Raw genomic sequence first — 18945 nt, forward strand, 5'->3', positions numbered from 1 at the left:
TCTTAAACGTCCAACTGTCAGCTCTCGGTCGAAGTTCTTTGTTAAACGCGAATTTATGCCAATGACGTATTAGCACTTCCGGCCATTAGGACTTCAATTCGTCTTACTTATTTTATCAAGTCAAAAATAAATCAAGAAGGGAATAAGATTTTGGTTTTGATTGTCCACGAGGGTTTTATTACATAAGATTTTTCTCACAAGTGAACTGTGTATACTTTAAAATCTCCGCTTTGGGCATATAAGTAGAGTAAATAAAATAAAATTTTAAATATATCTAAAATATAAAAAAAAACCAATTGTGGGAAAAGCTAAAGAAACAACGGATTAACTGCTACCGGGGGAAGAAAAAAATGTCTTTTTAATGCGAGATTGAAAGGCAAGATACTATACGTGTATACAAAACACCTCGGCATCTCAACCGACGTGGGTGGTCGTCTGCGCGAAAATAGAATTTCAAAAAAAAAAAAAAAAAAACGAAATAAAATGAAAAACGAATACAAATGAAAATGATGCCGACATGTACATAGTTTTGCGAATTTTATTGGATTATGATTCTTCCATAAAACATTTGGAAAGCGGCAGTAAAATTGGCGAGTTATATTTTCTATCACGAACAAACATAAAAAAATACACACAAAACAAACAAAAATAATACTGTTGAGAAATAGTCTGTAGCCCAAGATTCCCTGTGAAATTTTCAGTAGAGCTTCCATCATAAACTGTGTTAAGTTTTATTTTTATTATTTTTTTTTTTTTTTTAACATTCTTGATTCGAGGCATGACGACATCGCACAATGGGCCCACTGCATCAACAAGATACGGAGACATACACACATACGAAAAGCCTTGGCTCTTTGGAACCGGGAGGCAAGCAGCTGATCTTCAGACTTTGAGATTCCCATCTTCTTTCATCATTTCGTATTTTTTTTTTTTTTCTGAAAATATAAAATTTTTTTATTCCTGCTTTTGTTTCCTTTCTGTTTGAAAACGATTCGTGCTCTTCTCTTAAGGGCAAACGGGTCGCATAATATTACATTCATATAGTCTTTGATGGTCGACTTCGAACCGTACACAAACACAGGCCAGCATATAAGAAAAAGAGAACCCAAGTAATGTGTTTTGACAGCGAGATAAGTCGTTACGCTAGCAGTTTTTTCTTTTTTTTTTTTCAGCGAAAGAAATCAAAGAGAAAAGAAAAACACGAACAAAATTAACATATTCCTTGTCACGTTTCGGCATTTTTTGGCTTGGGCCACACAACTTTTTCTCGGACACGTTTATGTTACATTACACACAGAGCCGGAGCGTTACGAATTTGTTTGAGCCTCAAACAACTAGACACGACGCGTGGCTGCGATTCGCATCAGAACGAGCAAAAACACAAAACATTGTTTTTCTCTCTTTTCCACTAAACATCCTGGACGATTTACATGTTCGAAACGCTGAACAGTTCAGTGACAAAAAATCGAACCCGTTTTCTTCAAGTCTAAAGTCCCCTACTTCCCTTGGTCCAATGTCCTTTCCTGTTCGGAAAGCGATAAATTCGGTTTTGATTTTTGATCGGAAATCTATGCGCATTTTTCCCGCACTTTGAAACGCTTGAATAAGTCAAAGCCAAAAAGAATGTGCTAGTTCCAGCAATGTATATAGCTGAGCTCCTGGTCGTACACATCAAATGAAAGGACACTGGTAGCAGACGATAATCAAAACGAATCATAGCAGACGAAATCATGATGGCGGTGTACAAACCAGGACTGAACAGGTCAGAACCAGTACTGACGGATTACACGGGACGATAAATTTGATGTAGTGAAACCAAGAAGAATCGATGAAATTTTAAAAAAGCTAAACACATTTCTCTGTTTTGACAGCTTCCTTTTTTATTTTAATGACTCCCCCCCCACCCAAATCACTTGCATTACTAATTTTTGCTAATTGCTGCGCCACACAATGTCAGCCTCCGTGCCTGGACTTTCTCAATCGTTCGATATGCTTTCAGTTACGTAACACCACCTGGGAAAAAATGATCTTGAAGGAGGTCATCGACTGACGTTTGTCTTTGTCCACCATCTTTTGTTTTTTAATTGTTACTACGTATCACTATAGAAAGCGGAAGATTTCTTTTTCAAAGGTAAACCACGTGTTTGATTAGGTTTCGTGGAAAAGCCGATGTTTTAAGAAGTAGACATGTTTTGCTTAAATAACTACACACACAAACCACACGATGTCGTTCTTTTGACGTTTATAATCCTGTTTCCTTCACTTTGGTTCTTTTTTTTTTAATGTCCCCTGTCTTTAAAAAAATATATATACATACATATCTTTCATTTTACGAACTCTTTCAGGTGACGGCGAAAAGATGAAAGAAAACAAGACTGCGTAAAAACTGCGTGTGAAGTCGCAAAACGAAAATGATGGCCAGCAACGCTGTTGAAAACGACGTATCATCAAAGAATTTCTCTCTTTCTTTTTTTTTTTCTTTTTTCGCGTTTGCGTGATTATTAACGAGCCATTCATGTCACGAAAAAAAAAACGAGCCCCCCCCTCGCTCAGTTTGATTTCTGACCGCGTTTTTTTTTTTCTAAACAACACGAAACAGGATTTTTCTTTCGTTTTTTTTTTTTTTTTTTTTATTATTGCCATTCATTTTGCCCTTGTCGCCAGGCGGGACACGCCAATGAAAATATTTGTTTCGTTCGGGAGTAATAAAAAATTCAAACAGGGAAAAACGAATGGGTTTCACCGTTGATCGCATCACACTGTATATTTCTTGTTTTGTTTTCACTGTACAAATTTAATAGTTTAAAAAAAAAAAAAAAAAATTTAAGGATTAAAAACAAAAAAAAAAGGAGGTTGATGGAAAGCAAAAGTGTTTCGTGTTTAGGTACAATGGGGGGGGGAATAGCAAACTCAATCACGCACAAACGATCTGAAACACACGCATTATTATTTATATGTATAGGCACTGAATGGCTCGCTTGCAGTAGAAAGGGCGAAAAAAAAAACAATTGAATGTGGAGAAGAAAAAAGGACGTTACAATCATCGTCCGTCTTTTTTTTTTTCGATTCACCTAGAACGATGTGTTTTGTATACAGAAACAAAAAAAAATGGTGAAAGGTCATTATCGAAATACTATAGACTGTACAATGAAATTGTTTTTCGATATTTTTGTGCTCGAACGGAGAAGGTCAATCGTTTCGATAGAAAGAAGAAAAAAAAAATGTCTTTTTTTGAGTATCACTGGGAGAAAAAAAAAACGGTTGGTTAAAAACACGTCTTCGACGAAAAAAAAAATGTTCCATGGAAGAATTCCGCAGGTAAAAAAACAAAAACAAATCAAATGATCCGCGACAATTGGCAATCAATTAGAGGGGGAAAAGCAATCAACAAAAAATGATCATTTTGGCACATTTTGACGCACATCAACTGAAAATAGATTTTGAAAAAAAAAATTAAAATAAAATAATAATATTGCTCACACACACACACACACACACACACGCACGCACGCATTCAAATGTTGGTTACCTACGAATAGATAGCAAAGAGAATTCAAATACGATATTTAAAATATAGATACAAAGTGTTCGCCCCCCACAAACAAAATATGATTTTAAAAAAAATATATATATTGGCCGCGTTGGCAAGGGCTGCTGATCGGGGGGGGGGGTGCGTTTGCCCCACCCCTCCCCGGGATCAGACGGTCGTTTCATTCCTTTTGAGAGGCTGCAGCGGTTGCAATTCACGCTGTAAGTCGTTGTAATAATCGTGATCGGAGCCTTCCTCTTCGGACGAGCGCTGCGTCAGGTAGCGAGGGCCGAAGGCGCCCGTCGGGAACTGGACGGCGGCCGAGCCGTTGGACGAGGAAGACGCCGTCGTCCCGACGCCCAAACTGTTGACGGGGATACCCAACGTGGCGCCGTTGCCGACGGGCAGTCCACTGGAGATGGAGGATGTCGGCGACAGCTGGTAACTGGGCGACGACGGATTGTACAAGGTATTGACGTCCTGATTGTTCATCATGTGGTACTCGGGGTTGTCCATGCTGAGCGGCAGCGTCGGATGCATCCCGGACATTCGCTTGATGGCTGGCAGGCTCTTGACAAAGTCCGGCATGGAACGAGCGTGGTAGTCGCCGCTGCTGAGCTCTCCATTGTCTACAATAAAAGAAAGATAAAATAAAAGACATAAAAATTTAAACCAAAAAATAATAAATAAAACGATGTTACACCGTTGCAAGTTTTATTTTTACGACGTCGTTTTTTTTTTTTTTTTCTCTTTGTTTTTATTCAATCTCGTGAACGGGGGAAAACGAATAAAAATGAAAAATAGCGATCGTGAAAAGGACTTGTTTTTTTTTTTGAGTTATTACCTCCGATTTTGGCGTCGCCAATCAGATCCATGTAACCGCCGTGGTGAGGTTGTGTCGACTGAGGTGATGGCATCAGGTAGTCATCTTCGTCGACTGGCAGGTCCAGTTTCAGATTACCAACTCGGGCTCCCGTTTTGACGCCCGGCAGGTAGTGCGGTAGCCTCCGGTCTTCCATAGCCGCTTCCAATTCTGTTCGAAATAAATCAATTTTAATTGAATCGAAAATGAATTTTAAAATATTCAATTTTTTTTTTTTTTTTTTTTTTTACCTTTGCCGATGAGCTGAAGAGGATCGCTGCAGTAGCGCAGACTGGGGCCGCCACTGTCGCGCGAATGCTGCTGTTGAGGATGCATTTGCTGCGACGGATGGAATCCGCCGGGGTGATGGCCGACGGGTAAGCCCGTCAGGTGGTGATTGTGATGGCCGACGGCTGCGGCCATCCTGGACGAAGATGCTGGGCTGGCCGTCCTGTGACTACCTTGACTGGAGAAGCCCTCAGCGCCGTAAACGGCGTGTTCCGATCCGTTGGCGATGCTCCCACCACCGGCGCTACTCGCCGCGTATTTCTTGACGGGCGTCGGTGGCGGTAGCGGCGTCTCGGCCGTCACCGTCGAACTCGACGGCAACGGACAACGCGATTTGGGTTGCAGGTATTCTTCCGCATCCATAATCACTTCCGGGCCGTCCATCGACGACGACAAATTCCGGATCAACTCTTTTTCGTCCTTCACGATTTGCGACGTTGCCAATTTGAATCGATTCATTTATAAAAACAAAAACAAAAGAAAAACGCACCTGAGGAGAGTAGGAAGGTAGGCGCATCAATTTATCGCCGGGAATGACGAGATAGCGGCCCGGATCGCGAGCCATCTTGGCAAACTCATCGGCCAATTCCTTGAAACTGGGCCGGCTTTCGGCGTCCAGCATCCAGCATTTGATCATGATCATGTAGACATCGATAGTGCACGTAGGTGGCTGAGGTAAGCGTTCGCCCTTTTCCAGCAAGTCGGGCACTTCGCGGGCGGGCACGTTCTCGTACGGTCGCCCGCCATAAGTCAACAATTCCCAGACGGTGACGCCGAACGCCCAGACGTCGCTCTTGTGAGTGAAAATGCGATGCTGGATGCATTCGAGAGCCAACCACTTGATGGGCATTTTCCCACCGGCCGCTTTGTACTCGTCTTCGTTAATGTCCAGCAATTTGGCCAGTCCGAAATCGGTGATTTTGACGCAGGCCGGGTTTTGAACGAGGACGTTACGGGCGGCCAAATCGCGGTGGACCAGCCGCCGCTCCTCCAGGTAGGCCATACCACGAGCGATCTGCGTGCACCAGTTGAGCAGCGGCTTGGAGCCGATCTTGTCGCGGTTGTTACGGACGTAGTCAAGGAGACAGCCCAAAGGCATCAGCTGGGTCACCAACATCATCTGAGAAGTCATGCAGACGGCCAGCAACTGCAGAAGGTTCGGGTGTTCCACGCTGGCCATGATGTAGGCCTCGTCCAGGATCTCTCGGTTCGTGTTGGATCCGGTGCCTTCGCGCAAGACTTTAATGGCCACCGGGATCTTGACGTTCTCGCCTTCGGGGACCCAGACACCTTTGTAGACGGTGCCGAAAGCGCCGTAGCCGAGGATGCCGCCGCGTCTCAGCTCGGCTTCTTTGACGATCCTCAATTTGGCCAAATTGGGTTTGACGTGGCTGGGTCTCAGCGGCTCGCTGTCCTCGTAGCCGCTCATGACCATCGTCATCTTGGCCGTGTTCTCCTTGGATTTGGCTCGTTGGTGCCAGTGGTAGCCGAAACAGGCCAGGAAGACTCCAAGCAAAGTGACGCATCCGATAACACCGCCGAGAATGGCGGCAATGTGCTCCTCGTCGCCGTTGACCAGCGGGTTGACGACGGGTTCTTTGGCGCAATAAGGATCGCCCGCATCGCCCGGGAAGATCTTGTGCGGCGCTTCGGCTGGACAGTTGGCCGTGCAGTTGAACTGCGTGGCGTTGGTCAACGGGTCGAGGACGCCGGGCGAGAGGTAGACGCGGTAATTGCGACAGCTGAGGCACTGATTGACGTTGGGTCCGGTACAACCGCGACATTCGCTGGCGCACCGGGAACATTCGTGTCGCTCCTCGTCGGCGTAATGGTCTTGCGGACATTCGTCTTCGCACTGTTCGCCCCGTTTGTACTTGACGCACTCTTGGCACACCTGTTTTTTGTGTGTGTGCGTGTGTGTGTGTAAGAGAACAAAAGAACATTTCGCAATTAAAATGAGTGAAATAGCCAAGCAGAGAGAGAGGAACGAGTATTTAAAAAAAAAAAAGAAAAGAGAAATAATCGAAATATTTTAGAAATTGTTTTCGAGAGTGGAACGCGAAGACGGACGCACGTCAACGAGCGCCAAAAACTCGTAAAGTAAGTCTAATAAAATGTCACGTTTGGAAATTCAAAGCTGAAAGAAAAAGAAAAATAATAATAATAATAATAATAAAAAGCGAAACAGAAAGAGATAGGAGATCTGGCAGCAGCGGGTGGTCGTGCGAACCAAAGAAGACTCTTATTGAGGATGATGGCTTTTGTTTTTAAATAAAAGAAATCAAAGGAGGGGGGGGGGGAGCGTGAGTGATGATGTTATCAAAAAAAAAAACGAACCTGTTCGTGAAAACCGTATCCGTTGCACTTTTTGCATCGCGGATGGCATTTGCGACAGACAGCTTTGCCGGCCAGCGGTTTCAGCGGTCCTTGTTCTTGCGGTCCGACCCATTCGTAGTAATAGCCATCGGGACACGGTTCGTTCTTTTTCAAACAATGATCCTGAAAAACATTAGCAAATAAACAATTTCAAAAATTATTTTTATTTCTTTTTTTTTTCCCCATTATTTTGGGGTGGTAGGGGTTGAACCAGGTTCAATATGCAAATGAGGCAACTGACCACTTCGACGTCGCCGTTGATGACGGCCTTCTCGCAAGAACGGCAACCGCGCGCTCCGATGTTGTTCTCGGGTCCGGTGCAACCGCCGACGCAGTTCTCGTGACACGATAGGCATTCGCCGCTGTCGTTGAATTTGCTCGTCGGGCAGGCCGGAACGCAGTAGGGTCCGTCTTTGACGTGTTTGCACAGCGTGCAGTTGCCCGGCCCTGGTCCGGTGCACGTTTCGTCGCATTCGTGGTGACAGTGTTTGCACAATTTCGGAGTCAACTCGTAAATCCTACAATTACAAAATTAATTAAAACTCAAATTTCGCCTGGAACACACAAAAAAATGAAATGAAAAAAAAAAAAAAAAAAAAAAAGACCACCTTACCCTAAATTGAGGTCGCAGCTTTCGACACAGGTCTCGTCCAGCTGGAAATGGGCGCACGAAAGGCACTCGTTGGGTCCCAGGCCCCAACAGCCCTCGGTGGAGCACTGGGCGCTGCAGACCAGACCCGACTCTTTGCACTGTTCCGACACTTTGTTGTTCTGGAGGAGAGTGCCGTGCAACTGGGACTTGATGATCTTGGTCCAGCTGATGCTCTCGGCGAAACAGAGTTCCTTGTTCTCCAGGACGGTCACACTTCCGGCCCGGATCATTTTCAGGGAGCGCAAATGCAGCGAATTGAGCGACGTCTTGACGATGTAGAGAGCCGAAAAGTATTCCGTCAGCTGCCGGCCGCCGATCGTTTCCAAGTTGCGGAAGTAGGACAAATTGCGGAATTCGGGGTGCGATGCCTGGACGTTGATGAATCCGGTGATTTCCTTGAGAGTGGAGAAGATTTCCAGGCGATCGGGATGCATTCGCGGGTACCTGGGCCCGAAAGTGAAATTGGGGTAGATTTGCTGGAATCCGGCGAATGAGTGATCGAGGATGGTGATGGATCCCTCGATGACGGTGCAATCCCTGAAGCTTTCAATGTTGCCGGCGTGAACGATGTCAACGCCCTGGCACGTCTTTGGACACGGTCCGTCGCAGACGACGCATTCGCCGTTGACGGCCTTCTTCTTGGGCGGGCAGATGCGGACGCAGGCGCCATTGTCCTTGAGCAAATGCTCGGGACACGTTTTGACGCAGGTGGCGCCGTAAGCGTACTTGCCTTCCGGGTTCGTCTCCCACGAGTACGTGATCGGATTGTAGCGTTGCATTGCCGGACATTCTTGCTTGCAAACGCCATCGTCGAAAAAGTTGCGGCAAGCCTATTGGAACATCAAAGCAAAAACAGATTTGAATTTTTTTTTTTTTTTTTAATCCATATGCAAATGAAGCACGTTCTACGTGTGTATATCTAAACGTCCCCCCCCCCCCCACTTTTTTTTTTGTTTGTTTGTTTTTTTTTATAAAGTGACATTTGCGCTGTTGTCCTATGATGCGTCGCGAAATGTGTAATCGTGCGGATCCAACCCCAAAATGAAAAGCGGGAAATGTTCCCCAAGAAAAGGAGAAGAAAGAAAAACAAAAACAAAAGGAAGACGTTGACAGGTTGACGTGCAAGTAGGTACCATAAGAGATAACTATCGGCAATTGGTTTGTGGAATGTCAAAACGGTAGGTTAGAGGGAATCAAATAAAAAAAAAGAAAAAGAAAAGACTTGTCTCTTTCGTGCGTGCATCGTTTCATGTTGTCGGAGATGTTTAAAAAAAAAAAAGAAAAAGAAAAAGAGAAGCGGAGGGAGGAAGAATGTTTGATGCATTTTGTTTTTTGTTTTTCTTACCAGACAGTCGCTTTGTTTGGGTCCAGTGCAGCCGCCAGCGCAGAATAAATGACAGCACTCTCGCGGTTTGGGTCCGAAGCATCGTCCTTGGTGGCACTGCGGACTGCAATTGATCTTGGAGAATTTCTGGCAATTTTCGGGACCTTCGCCCCAGCAGCCGGCCTCGCACGAGTCGTGACACGGCAGGCAGTCCCGCTCCGGTTCCGTGAAATTGTAGACGTAGACGATTTTCGAACCGACGCCCGTTATAATCTCCTCCCAGTTGATCGTTTTCATGTGGCACAGATTGTAGTTGTTGAACAGGCCGCAACTTCCCGCCAAGATATCTGGGCAAATAAAAATTCGAATTCAATTCAATTCAATTTGAAACTTGAGGCGAATGTGTAGCGCGGCAAGTTCACGTACCTCGGAGGGCCGGCATTTCCAAATTGTGCATTTTCGAGAGGGTAACGACCAGGGCAAACTCTTCATCGTGCACGCTGAGTTTGAAGAGCGTCCGACCGCGGATAATTTGTAAATTGGGGAGGACGATGCGTCGGACGTCGACGTGGGAAATGAGGACGTAGCCCGTCACTTCTCGAATGTGCTGCAAGAAACTCAGGTCCAAATGTTCGTCCTGCAGCCAAGTCAACTCCAAATTGCCGTCGACGTACGTGCAGTTGGTGTAGCGATCGCGCAGATTCCGGTAGTGATGCTCCCGGTTGGACGGCACCGACATCCGGCCGTTTGTGCCGATGCAAACTGAGAGTGTTTGACATTTTAATTTGTAATTAACATTCACCTTGCGTTAAGGTCTAAGGTAAAGAGGGGGGGGGGGGGCAAAATGGAGGACTTACCTTGGCTTTAAAAATGACCTCGTTCAAATCAGGACTTAAAAAAATGAAATGAATAGATGGACTTACTTTTGCCTTTAAAGACATCGTTGGCTTTGTCGGCGGGACTAGGATGGGTGGCGTTGGCGGGTGCGGCGGCCGAGCTGACGGGCCGATACAACAACAAGACGACGCACAAGTGGAAGACGGCCTTTGAAAGCCAACGCAACTTTGGGCCGCGCGTCAACGACATTCTCAGTGCATTTTTTCTTAACACAGTCGCCCCCAAAAGAGAACCGTCTCTCGTTCTAATCAATTCAATTACAATTTATCACAACGTTAGCCAACATTTTTTAATTATTCAACTACAAACGAAAATTCAACCGACATTTTCAACTTGTTTTTTTTTTTTTTTTTCTTTCCTCTTTTCAAGGAGAGAATTGAAATTCAATGGCTCGAGGTGGTCCGGTTTCAAAACAAAACAAAAAAAAAGAGATCATGTCCGCCTTTACAATTGGCAAAAACTGCCGTGGCCAGTAGCGTGGGAAACACACGAAAAAGAAATGTCTTGGCTTCGGTTTTTGGGGCGGCCAGAACATTATCCGATGTAGCCAAAGATGAAAAAGGGAATGTCCACCTGAGCGAACGTATACATCGCCCACCTGCTGTCATCGTTTCGTAAAGACGTGTCAACAACCAACGGTGAAATATTTTTAATATTAAAAAAAAAAAAAAGGGGCAGTCAAGCATCAAATAATAATAAAAAAAAAGGCGCCATTTGAATATTATTGCGTGTCTTGTTTTTTTTTTTTTTTTGTCTTGTGGAACAATTTTCTATTTCGTGAGGTAGGCGTCCTTGTAGCTAGAAAAAAAAAAAAAAAACAACACCTGAATCGAATTGAATTTTGTTGAGTGAATGCCACGCCCATGCTCATTAGTCCGGCCAGAAGAATTCGGCAATGTCGCATCTTATGTTTAACGAACAAAAAAAAAAAAATGCCACCTTACAACAGAGAGAGAGAGAGAGAGAGAAAAATTTCATTTCAAAAGGAAACACAAAAGTTACGTGTTAAAGAGGAATGTTTTCTTGCTTCTTCGCCAGCGGAAACATTCACAGAGAGAGGCGCGTCTTAAAGAAAAAGAGAGAGAGAGAGACCTAACAACAAGTTGCGCTAGGGGAAATGGAGAAAAATGATGATGAAGCGGAGGAACCGACCAAACATCGCCTCAGGCCTTTTTACCTTTTTGTTTGGTGCGGGGGGGGGGGGGGGGTACACCGTGTCTTCACGATGCCTCGCAGCTAACCAACAACAACACAAAAATAAAAAAGTTTTTTTTTTTTTTTTTTTTTCTCTGAATATTTTCTTTAGCGAGAGGAGCGCGCAGAGACCCCCTGCGGACAAGGTTCTCTTCAAGAAGAAGAAGAACGAAAAAAAAAAAAGAAAAGAGGGAGGGGGAACAGAAAATTGGGGTCGATCAGCCTCAGGCCAAACGAAAAACCACGGGTTTTTTTTTTTTTATAATTTTCTTCTTCTTCTTCTTCCTACCTGGTTTTTCGTTTTTCTTTAAGAGTGGTAAGTGCCAGCCTATGGCTGAGAGGTTCCTCAAACGTTTTCTTATCGAAGCTTCACAGTTGCACACACACACATAGCGACCTCTCTGGTTTTTTTTTTTTTTTTTTTTTTACCTCAGGGCCTGAGAAAGAAAGAACTTTGGTGGATGTTAGAAAATAATAATAATAAAGAAAGAAAGAAAAAAACAGCTGGACAGTGATTACATAGAGTGGTGGGGTATAGCTTTTTTTTTTTTTTTTTTCTTTGCTGGCCAACAACAAGCAAGAAAAAAAAAAGGCATGGCGCCTTGCCCAGTTGGCCGTCGGCTCGAAAAGAGTACATCATCATCATTTTTGAAAAAAAAAAAAAAAAAAAAGAATGTAGATGAACGACAAGGTCGTATACAGTCGAACGTTCTTCTTCACAAACTATTAAACTACCACCACGAAATGTTGGAAAAAGGAATTTCTGTTTTTTTTTTTTTTTTTTCGAGATGCCAGACAATTTCGCCTGGTCAGATGCAAATGAAGCCATTTGGGATCTGAAAGTCCATCTGATGATGATGATGCTGCAAGGCTACCGCCTTTATTTATATATATATATATATACAAGCGCCCTTTCCACATGTTATTTATTTCTTTTCTTCATTTTTTTTTTTTTTCAAGCTCTTGAAAATGGAGAAAAGAAAAATGTATATTATAGCATGGCCGGCTTGTTCGGGAAAGAAGCGTTCGAGATATGACGAGACATTCCAAAGGAATGCGGCGCACGATGGCGGCCGTGAATTGAGGCCCCTCGGCGTGCGCTTAGACCTTCTTTTTTTATTTTTATAATAATAAAGTCCTATCTAGAAATTTCTCTTGCTACAAATAATAATAATAAAAAATAAAAGATGTCAGATCGCCGACTGTCCAAGGGCCGGCTTTTAAATGCCATTGTTTTGCTTTTTTTTGTTCTTCGCCGCTAAACCGATGACGGACGCTGGTCAAAAAAAAAAAAAAAAGCTGGAGGGGTCAGTTGGATGAGAAAACGTGTGATGTTTATTACTGAACGTTCGTCTTATTTTCTTGAACCGATATTTAAAAAAACAAAACAAAAGAGGCCGTCATTCGAGAAGATGATGAGTTTAAAAAAAAAACTCCAATGTCTGGATGAGGCACAATTGAGAGTAGAAGCGGATGACTGTACGCGTTGTGACCATATACGGATGATTTCGAACCTTCTTTTTTTTTTCTTGGGATAGACACATCAAACGACAGGTTGGACTGTTTTGAATTTGAATATCATCTACGCACGGGAGAAGGAGAACAAAAAAAAAAAAGAATAGAGAGGGATAGAAACGAGTTGACACGGTGACGGATGCCCTCCATTCCTTTCGTCTCTTATAAACAAATGAGTCAACAATGTCTCGCCGCCATTTTTTGTTTTCTTGGTATTTATCTTGGTCGCATAGTTTCATTTCATTGTTATTCGATCCTCGTCATCATCACATTTTTTTTTGTTGTTGTTTTGTTCTTTTTATTTTTCAAACACAAATTGCTTTCAAATTACGCAATATTCGCCATGCCAAAACGTAATGCATTCTTTTTCTTTTTTTTTTAATTGGAAAGAAAGAAATTCAAAATTTAAAAAAAAAAACAAAAAAAAAAAAAAAAACGGACCGGATGGCCGGAACAAGTCCCCAAAAGACTTTGCGTGTGTGTGAGATATTTCCTGTTTGAATTTGACATTTCCGTTCTACAATTGAGAAATAAAATTCTTTAAAAACAAATGCCTTCCCCCCCCCCTCCCCATTTGAATAAAAAGAGTGTCGAGAGACAAGGAAGGATAACATTACACACACACACACACAAAAAAAACAAACAAAAAAACAAAAAAAAAACAATAATAAGGTGGATGCGACATAGACAAAGCGCCATCTGTCAAGACGACCCTTGCCGTCTGGAAACAAGCACGTTGTTACGTTTTCTTTTGTTTTTCTTCTCTTTTCCGATAAGACTATATACACTACCAACTACTACCATTGTCTTCTTTTTTTTCCCTTGGCCATTCTTTGCGTCTTTTGTTACGTCGTCCCTCTCTCTCTCTCTCTCTAGTCCATCTGCATAGCTCTGATGATGATATTAAAAGCGCAGGTAGTTGTAAACCAGAAGAAGACGGGCTACCTTTTTTTTTTTTTTCTTTTTGTCGAAACGAAATAGAGTCTTCTCATTTTTAGAAATACACCTATCGTCCTGACGAAATCCTAATACGGAGAAAGAAAGAAAGGAAACGTCTACACACACACACACACACACGAGCCGGAGAGAGAGAGAGAGAGAGACGGTGCCGGCTGGGCGGCCGCCGCCGCTCGCGCGCGCGCGAGACGTAGAAAAATGAGCGGGACGTGATACGAATATCGAAAAAAAAAAAACAAAAAAAAAAAAACAACAAGGGCCAGCAAAAGAAAATGACACTGAGAAAGAAAAAGAAAGGGACAAAAAAAAAATAAAATAAACTAAAACTACTCAACGACAAAAAAACAAGAGATATAGAACAAGAGCTAACGAAATGGAGACATGTCCGCAGCGGTAGCAGCCCGTCCCCCCTCATCCATCCAAAACAAAAACCCCAAAAAAGGTTTTTCTTTTTTCTTTCTTTCTTTGTCCAATTAAAGTGGACATTTCTATTTCTATATGGGACGGCTAAAGATCAAGATGTAAGTCAACAATCACGAGAGAAAACGAAATGAAAAAATCGGCGGCTCTTAAAACCTTTCGAAACACGCATTTCTCACGATGATCGACGCATTCAAATTCCCCCCTCTTTTTTGTGTGTGTGTGTGTGTGCGTTTCAGAGACATCGACGCAAAGACTGGTTCACAGACGCTGACTCACTCGTGTTCTTTTCCCTACCACTTGTTTTTTCTTTCTTTTTTTCTTAAATCCAAAAAAAAAATAAAATAAAAAAAAATAAAAAATTGAAAAAAAAAAATAAATAAATAAAAGTCTGTTTTTTTTTTGGCGAGGGCCTATCGGCCGTGATGGGGTTGCCAAGTCTGGCTGTCATTATACAACAAGATGGCGAGGTAGCTCTCTACAGTGTTTCCAAGCGAGAAAAGAGAGCTCTCTCTCTCTTACTGGCAGGTGAATAGTTATATTCCCGCTAGTCACGGCCAAAAGCCTCTCTCGCAACGCGCCCCTTCCTCGCCAATAAGAGGAAAGAGCCAGAAGCGCAGATGAGTCAGCCCCGCCTCAATACAGGCCGGTTCTCTTTTTTTTTTTTTTTTTTTTTCAAATGGAATTTTTCTTTTTTAGATGTTCGTGTTTCTTCTTAATTCTTTTTTTTTTTTTTTTTTTTTTTTTTTGGTGGCGTATCCACCTGTGTATAGATAGCAAAAGAGCGGGGAAGACACCTGACTTGTTCAACTTTGAGAAGAAGGACGAAGAAAAGCTCAAAAAAAGAGGGGGGGGATAAATTGAACCAATCTGGTTGGAACAATCTCGATTCACTTCGTTTTCATAGCGTCTCGTTAACCTTTTTTTTCTTGTCCGTCTCTTTCTTTTGCTTCGAATCCTTTTCGTCTATTACTAAAACGAGAATGATTACCTCGTAAAATTTGAGAAAGAAAAAGCAAACGTCGCATAGTCTAAATGTTAACTTTCTAGCCATCTCACGAAATAGGAAAACTTTCAAAAGAAACACACACACACACACACACACAAATTAAGTGTCTACTCTGATGGAACATTTTTTTTTTTGGTTTCGTCCAATGAGAAAACGTCAGGCCTACGGGCTGCTGTCCATCAATCGGCTGTTGGCCTTTTTTTTTTTTTCACGACTTTTGAGGGAAATAAAAGAGGAAAAAAATAAAACTTCTTGCCCATCTGTCACACCTGTTGGAGTGGATAGGGTTGGAAAGGGGGAGGAATGGGGTGTGTAAGTTGTTTCGAGAACTTTGAAAGAAAAGAAATACGTAGGTAGGCGCACTCGGCCACGAATGCAAATGGCTGCATGCGCGTAAAGAAACCCCCCCACTACACGAGCCATTGATTTCACTCTCTTCTCAACAAAATGAAATGAAGTTTCTTCCAATTACTAAAAGAAAAACGGTGCGTACGTGTTGTCTCACCTGTGCGTTGCACTTCTCGGTCGTCAAGGCGACTTGTAAAAATTTCAAATTTCAATCTCGTAATCCAACAGTTTTCCCCTCTGATTTCGTGTTTCCGAGCCTTTTCTAAAAATTTAATCCTTTTAATTTCGTTTTGTATAAATGAATTCACATTCACTGTTTGCCACTAACACTACGGTCTAATGATTTTCTACATAAAAGAATTCGATTGATATGTAGGTGTAAAAGTCACACACACACACACACACGAGACACTCGACACATACGAAACAGGCCCACACTGTGGCTGAACGACGTTGCCAGACGAAACCAAAAAAAAAATGGACGCTGCGTCGAACTCGACACGCCGACAACAAACTCAAGACTGAGACGAAAGCCACCGAGATACCTGTAAAGTGTAAAAAACCAGAGAGGGGGAGGTTAACACAACTCCCCTCCCCTTTTTCTTCCTTACTTTTTATTTTTTATTTTTTTTTCTTTTTGCTTAGCAAGTTTTTATTTTACCTGTAGCTAAGAGCTCCCTCTCTTCCCACGTGTTTTCTTCCCTACCTGTGCGAGCTTGAGGCCCCCAGGGCAATCTTTTTTCATCTGCCTCTCTTCCATCGTTTCTTTGCTATTCTCCCTTTTTTTTTCCCTACTTCTTACTTGTTTTTCTTTGAAAATGAAAGAAAGAAAAAAAATATTTGATTCTTTGAAGATCAATATTCGATCTATATACTTGTAACTTATCCGTCTCATTTGCGCATTTTTTAATTGTTTTAGAAAGAACTAATATGGCGGCCATAGTGGCAATTTTCTTCACATTTGGAAACCATTTTGTTTTTTTTTTTCTCGTTACCGCAGACGAAAAGGGTGAAACTAAAAGAAGAGGCTGAGAAAAAGAAAATGGCCGACACATGGACGTCTATCGTTCGTCATCAAACAGATACCGACTGTTTGAAGATGGCTCTTTTCTTTAGTTTCGTGCATGTCTGTTAGATCGAAAGAGATGTTTAAACACCCTCGATTTCAAACGTTGGAACACTTGGAAACACTTTTGGGCTGGAGAGAAAAAAAAAAAAAAGAAACGAAAAATGGTGGCAAAAGTCACAAGTCATTGCTAATTTCAGCGTCTGACTCGCATGCATCGAAAGAAAGAACAGCAGCTTTAACCACCCCAACTAAAAAGAAAAAGAACAAAAAAGGCTAAGCGAAGGTGAGAAAGGTATATACTGATAAAAAAAAATAAATAAATAAAAAGAATAAATTTTAAACTCGAAAAAAAAAAAATGGCTCCGGGCTACGGCTCGAACCTCCGACAGGTAAATACAACCTTCTCTCTCTCCTGGCGTCCTTTCTCCCCTTCCATCTTTGTGTGTGTGTGTGTGTTAATTCCCCCCTCCACTTCTTTAGGCCTCTTCCATCTTCGTTTAACCGTGAGCTTTGAGTATGTATGCGGCGCCATTTTGAAACTAAGAAGAAAAAAAAAAAAAAAAAGAGATTCATGTTCTTCTGGAATGGCGCGCGCCCGGCTTGACTTGACTGATATTTTTTTTTTTCTATTGAAATTTATTTTATTATTCTTTGAAAAAAAAGAGAGGGGGAAAGGGAGGTTAGTTTTAAAGAGAGATCAACTGAGATTTCGATGAGTGTAAAGCAACGCAGACATCGATCGTCGCCAACCCTTTTAGCAACACACACACACACACAAAATTCCAGTCAACGACAAACTGCAATGCAGATAAGATTTGCTATCCGAAATGGAATAGGCCTTATATCTTAAATAGGTAAAAAAAAATAAAATAAAATAAAATAACAACAAGGAAATGCTTTCCCTCGCCATTTTGTTTTACTGCCACGCCACGAGATTGAATTCATCCATTTGCTTCTTTTAACTTGGAAGAAATGTTCAACTTTGATTTGAGCGAGGTGAGTCTTTAAAAAAGATGCTCATCAAAAAGGAACTGATTAGTTTGAAGAATAAATTTTATGTTTTTCCTATTCACTGGAACATTTTCTTTCTCATTTAATTTTGATTGCCAAGGCTTTTTTCTAGGGGTGGAAAAGCGTGGCGATGGGTACGAAAAGTGGGCGGGACCTACACATTTTTCTTTTCCTTTTCACGTCCTTTTATAACATAGAGCCGACTGGACCTTGTGTTCCAGTTGTTCCAGCAAACAAAAGAAGAAGAAGAAAAAAAAACACAACATCAAGTCAGTTTGAGAGAAGGGTGAAAATTCTTTAAAAAAAAAAAAAAAAAAAAAGGCCTCGCACACCTCCGCCATCTTTTTTTTCCTTACCTGTCCCCCTTTTTTTTTTGTAGAAGGAGGGGTTTCTTTGTTCGCAAACGAAAGGGGGGTGGTGTGTATGCCGTTATGGCGCAGCATCCCTCCACCAAACTACCAGTTAACCACTTAAAAATAAAAAAAAAAAAATAGGAAAATCAAATGAAGAAGAACCCCAATCTCATGGATGGAATGGAAAATCATCAGACGTTCCAGCCCTTCCAGGGAGATCGACTTACCTTGACCTTTTTGGAGTCGCTGGAGTCAAACAAAAAACGAAGCGAAAAATACAAAGGGGGAAAACCACAAAAGAAAAAGGCCCGCCATTTTCTCAGCTTTTTGTGTGTGTCTCTTACCTGTCAAAAAGAAAAAGAAAAAAGAGCAATAAGTCAACAGTTTTAGACACTGGAACAAGAACAACAAGAATAAAAATCACTGCTCATTTAAAAATTGTATATTAAAATTTATCTTCGTGCGGAGGGATCGTCGTTTCAATCAGGTTCCCCCAATTGATTGCAAATTTTTGTTAACGTTGGTCTTGCATCCACGTTCGTCGTGATTACACCCGAGCTTCTTTATGTTAACGTGTGTCTGTGCGTGTACATTTTACATGCATAGTACACATGGCGTTTAGGATAGTCACCAGCGGCTTTTTGAGTTTTTCTTTGCTTATGCTAATGAGAATGACGCCATATATCCCACCCCCACGTTGCAATGTCGCCAACGGGTTTACGCATCCATCAAACCCGGAGAAAAATGCAATCCACCTCGCAGCCATTTTTGCGTTAAGGTTAGAAGAGAGTATCTTTCTTTTTTTTTTGTTTTTTTTTTCATACGTTTTCGTGTGTGTGTGTGTGTGTAATCCTTTTTTTTTTCTGGAACGGAAAGCCCCAAATAATAAATTAAAAAGGCGTCACGTTCATTTCGTCTATCGCTTTTTTTTTTGTGATATCGTAAATACACGAAAGGTAACAGTCGACTTTCTTTTTATTTTTAACGATAATGTCGGTCACATCCCGCGCAGTCCTTTACTAAAACCGAAAAAAAAAAAAAAGGGAGGCGATAATGACGCATCGTTGGCATTTTATTTTTTGAAAAAAAAAAAAAAACAGAATCAACTGCGTGCTGCTGTTCTTTTTTTTTTCTTGTTTCC

General features: G+C 42.1%; 1 protein-coding gene across 1 annotated transcript; it reads right to left on the reverse strand.

Moving 5' to 3' along the window:
- Positions 1-2745: 2745 nt before the first annotated feature.
- Positions 2746-15815, reverse strand: LOC130698241 (epidermal growth factor receptor-like). Its single transcript, XM_057520996.2, has 11 exons — positions 15529-15815; positions 9955-10172; positions 9458-9793; positions 9053-9378; positions 7669-8537; positions 7297-7573; positions 7017-7178; positions 5170-6573; positions 4643-5099; positions 4374-4562; positions 2746-4158 (listed from the first exon to the last, which is right to left on the reverse strand). Exons 2-11 carry the CDS (start codon positions 10115-10117, stop codon positions 3698-3700), a joined length of 4644 nt encoding a protein of 1547 aa, XP_057376979.1. The 5' UTR covers positions 10118-10172; positions 15529-15815; the 3' UTR covers positions 2746-3697.
- Positions 15816-18945: the final 3130 nt, after the last annotated feature.

The sequence above is a fragment of the Daphnia carinata genome, chromosome 10 (genome assembly GCF_022539665.2).
Source record: "Daphnia carinata strain CSIRO-1 chromosome 10, CSIRO_AGI_Dcar_HiC_V3, whole genome shotgun sequence".
Classification (NCBI taxonomy): Eukaryota; Metazoa; Arthropoda; class Branchiopoda; order Diplostraca; family Daphniidae; genus Daphnia; species Daphnia carinata.

Excerpts from the sequence above, each read along its gene's own strand:
- LOC130698241 (XM_057520996.2), bottom strand. The coding sequence starts at position 10,117 with ATGTCGTTGACGCGCGGCCCAAAGTTGCGTTGGCTTTCAAAGGCCGTC. Across the intron at positions 9,794-9,954 it reads CGATGTCTTTAAAGGCAAAA|TTTGCATCGGCACAAACGGC; the intron begins GTAAGTCCATCT and ends AAACACTCTCAG. Across the intron at positions 9,379-9,457 it reads GGAAATGCCGGCCCTCCGAG|ATATCTTGGCGGGAAGTTGC; the intron begins GTACGTGAACTT and ends TTATTTGCCCAG.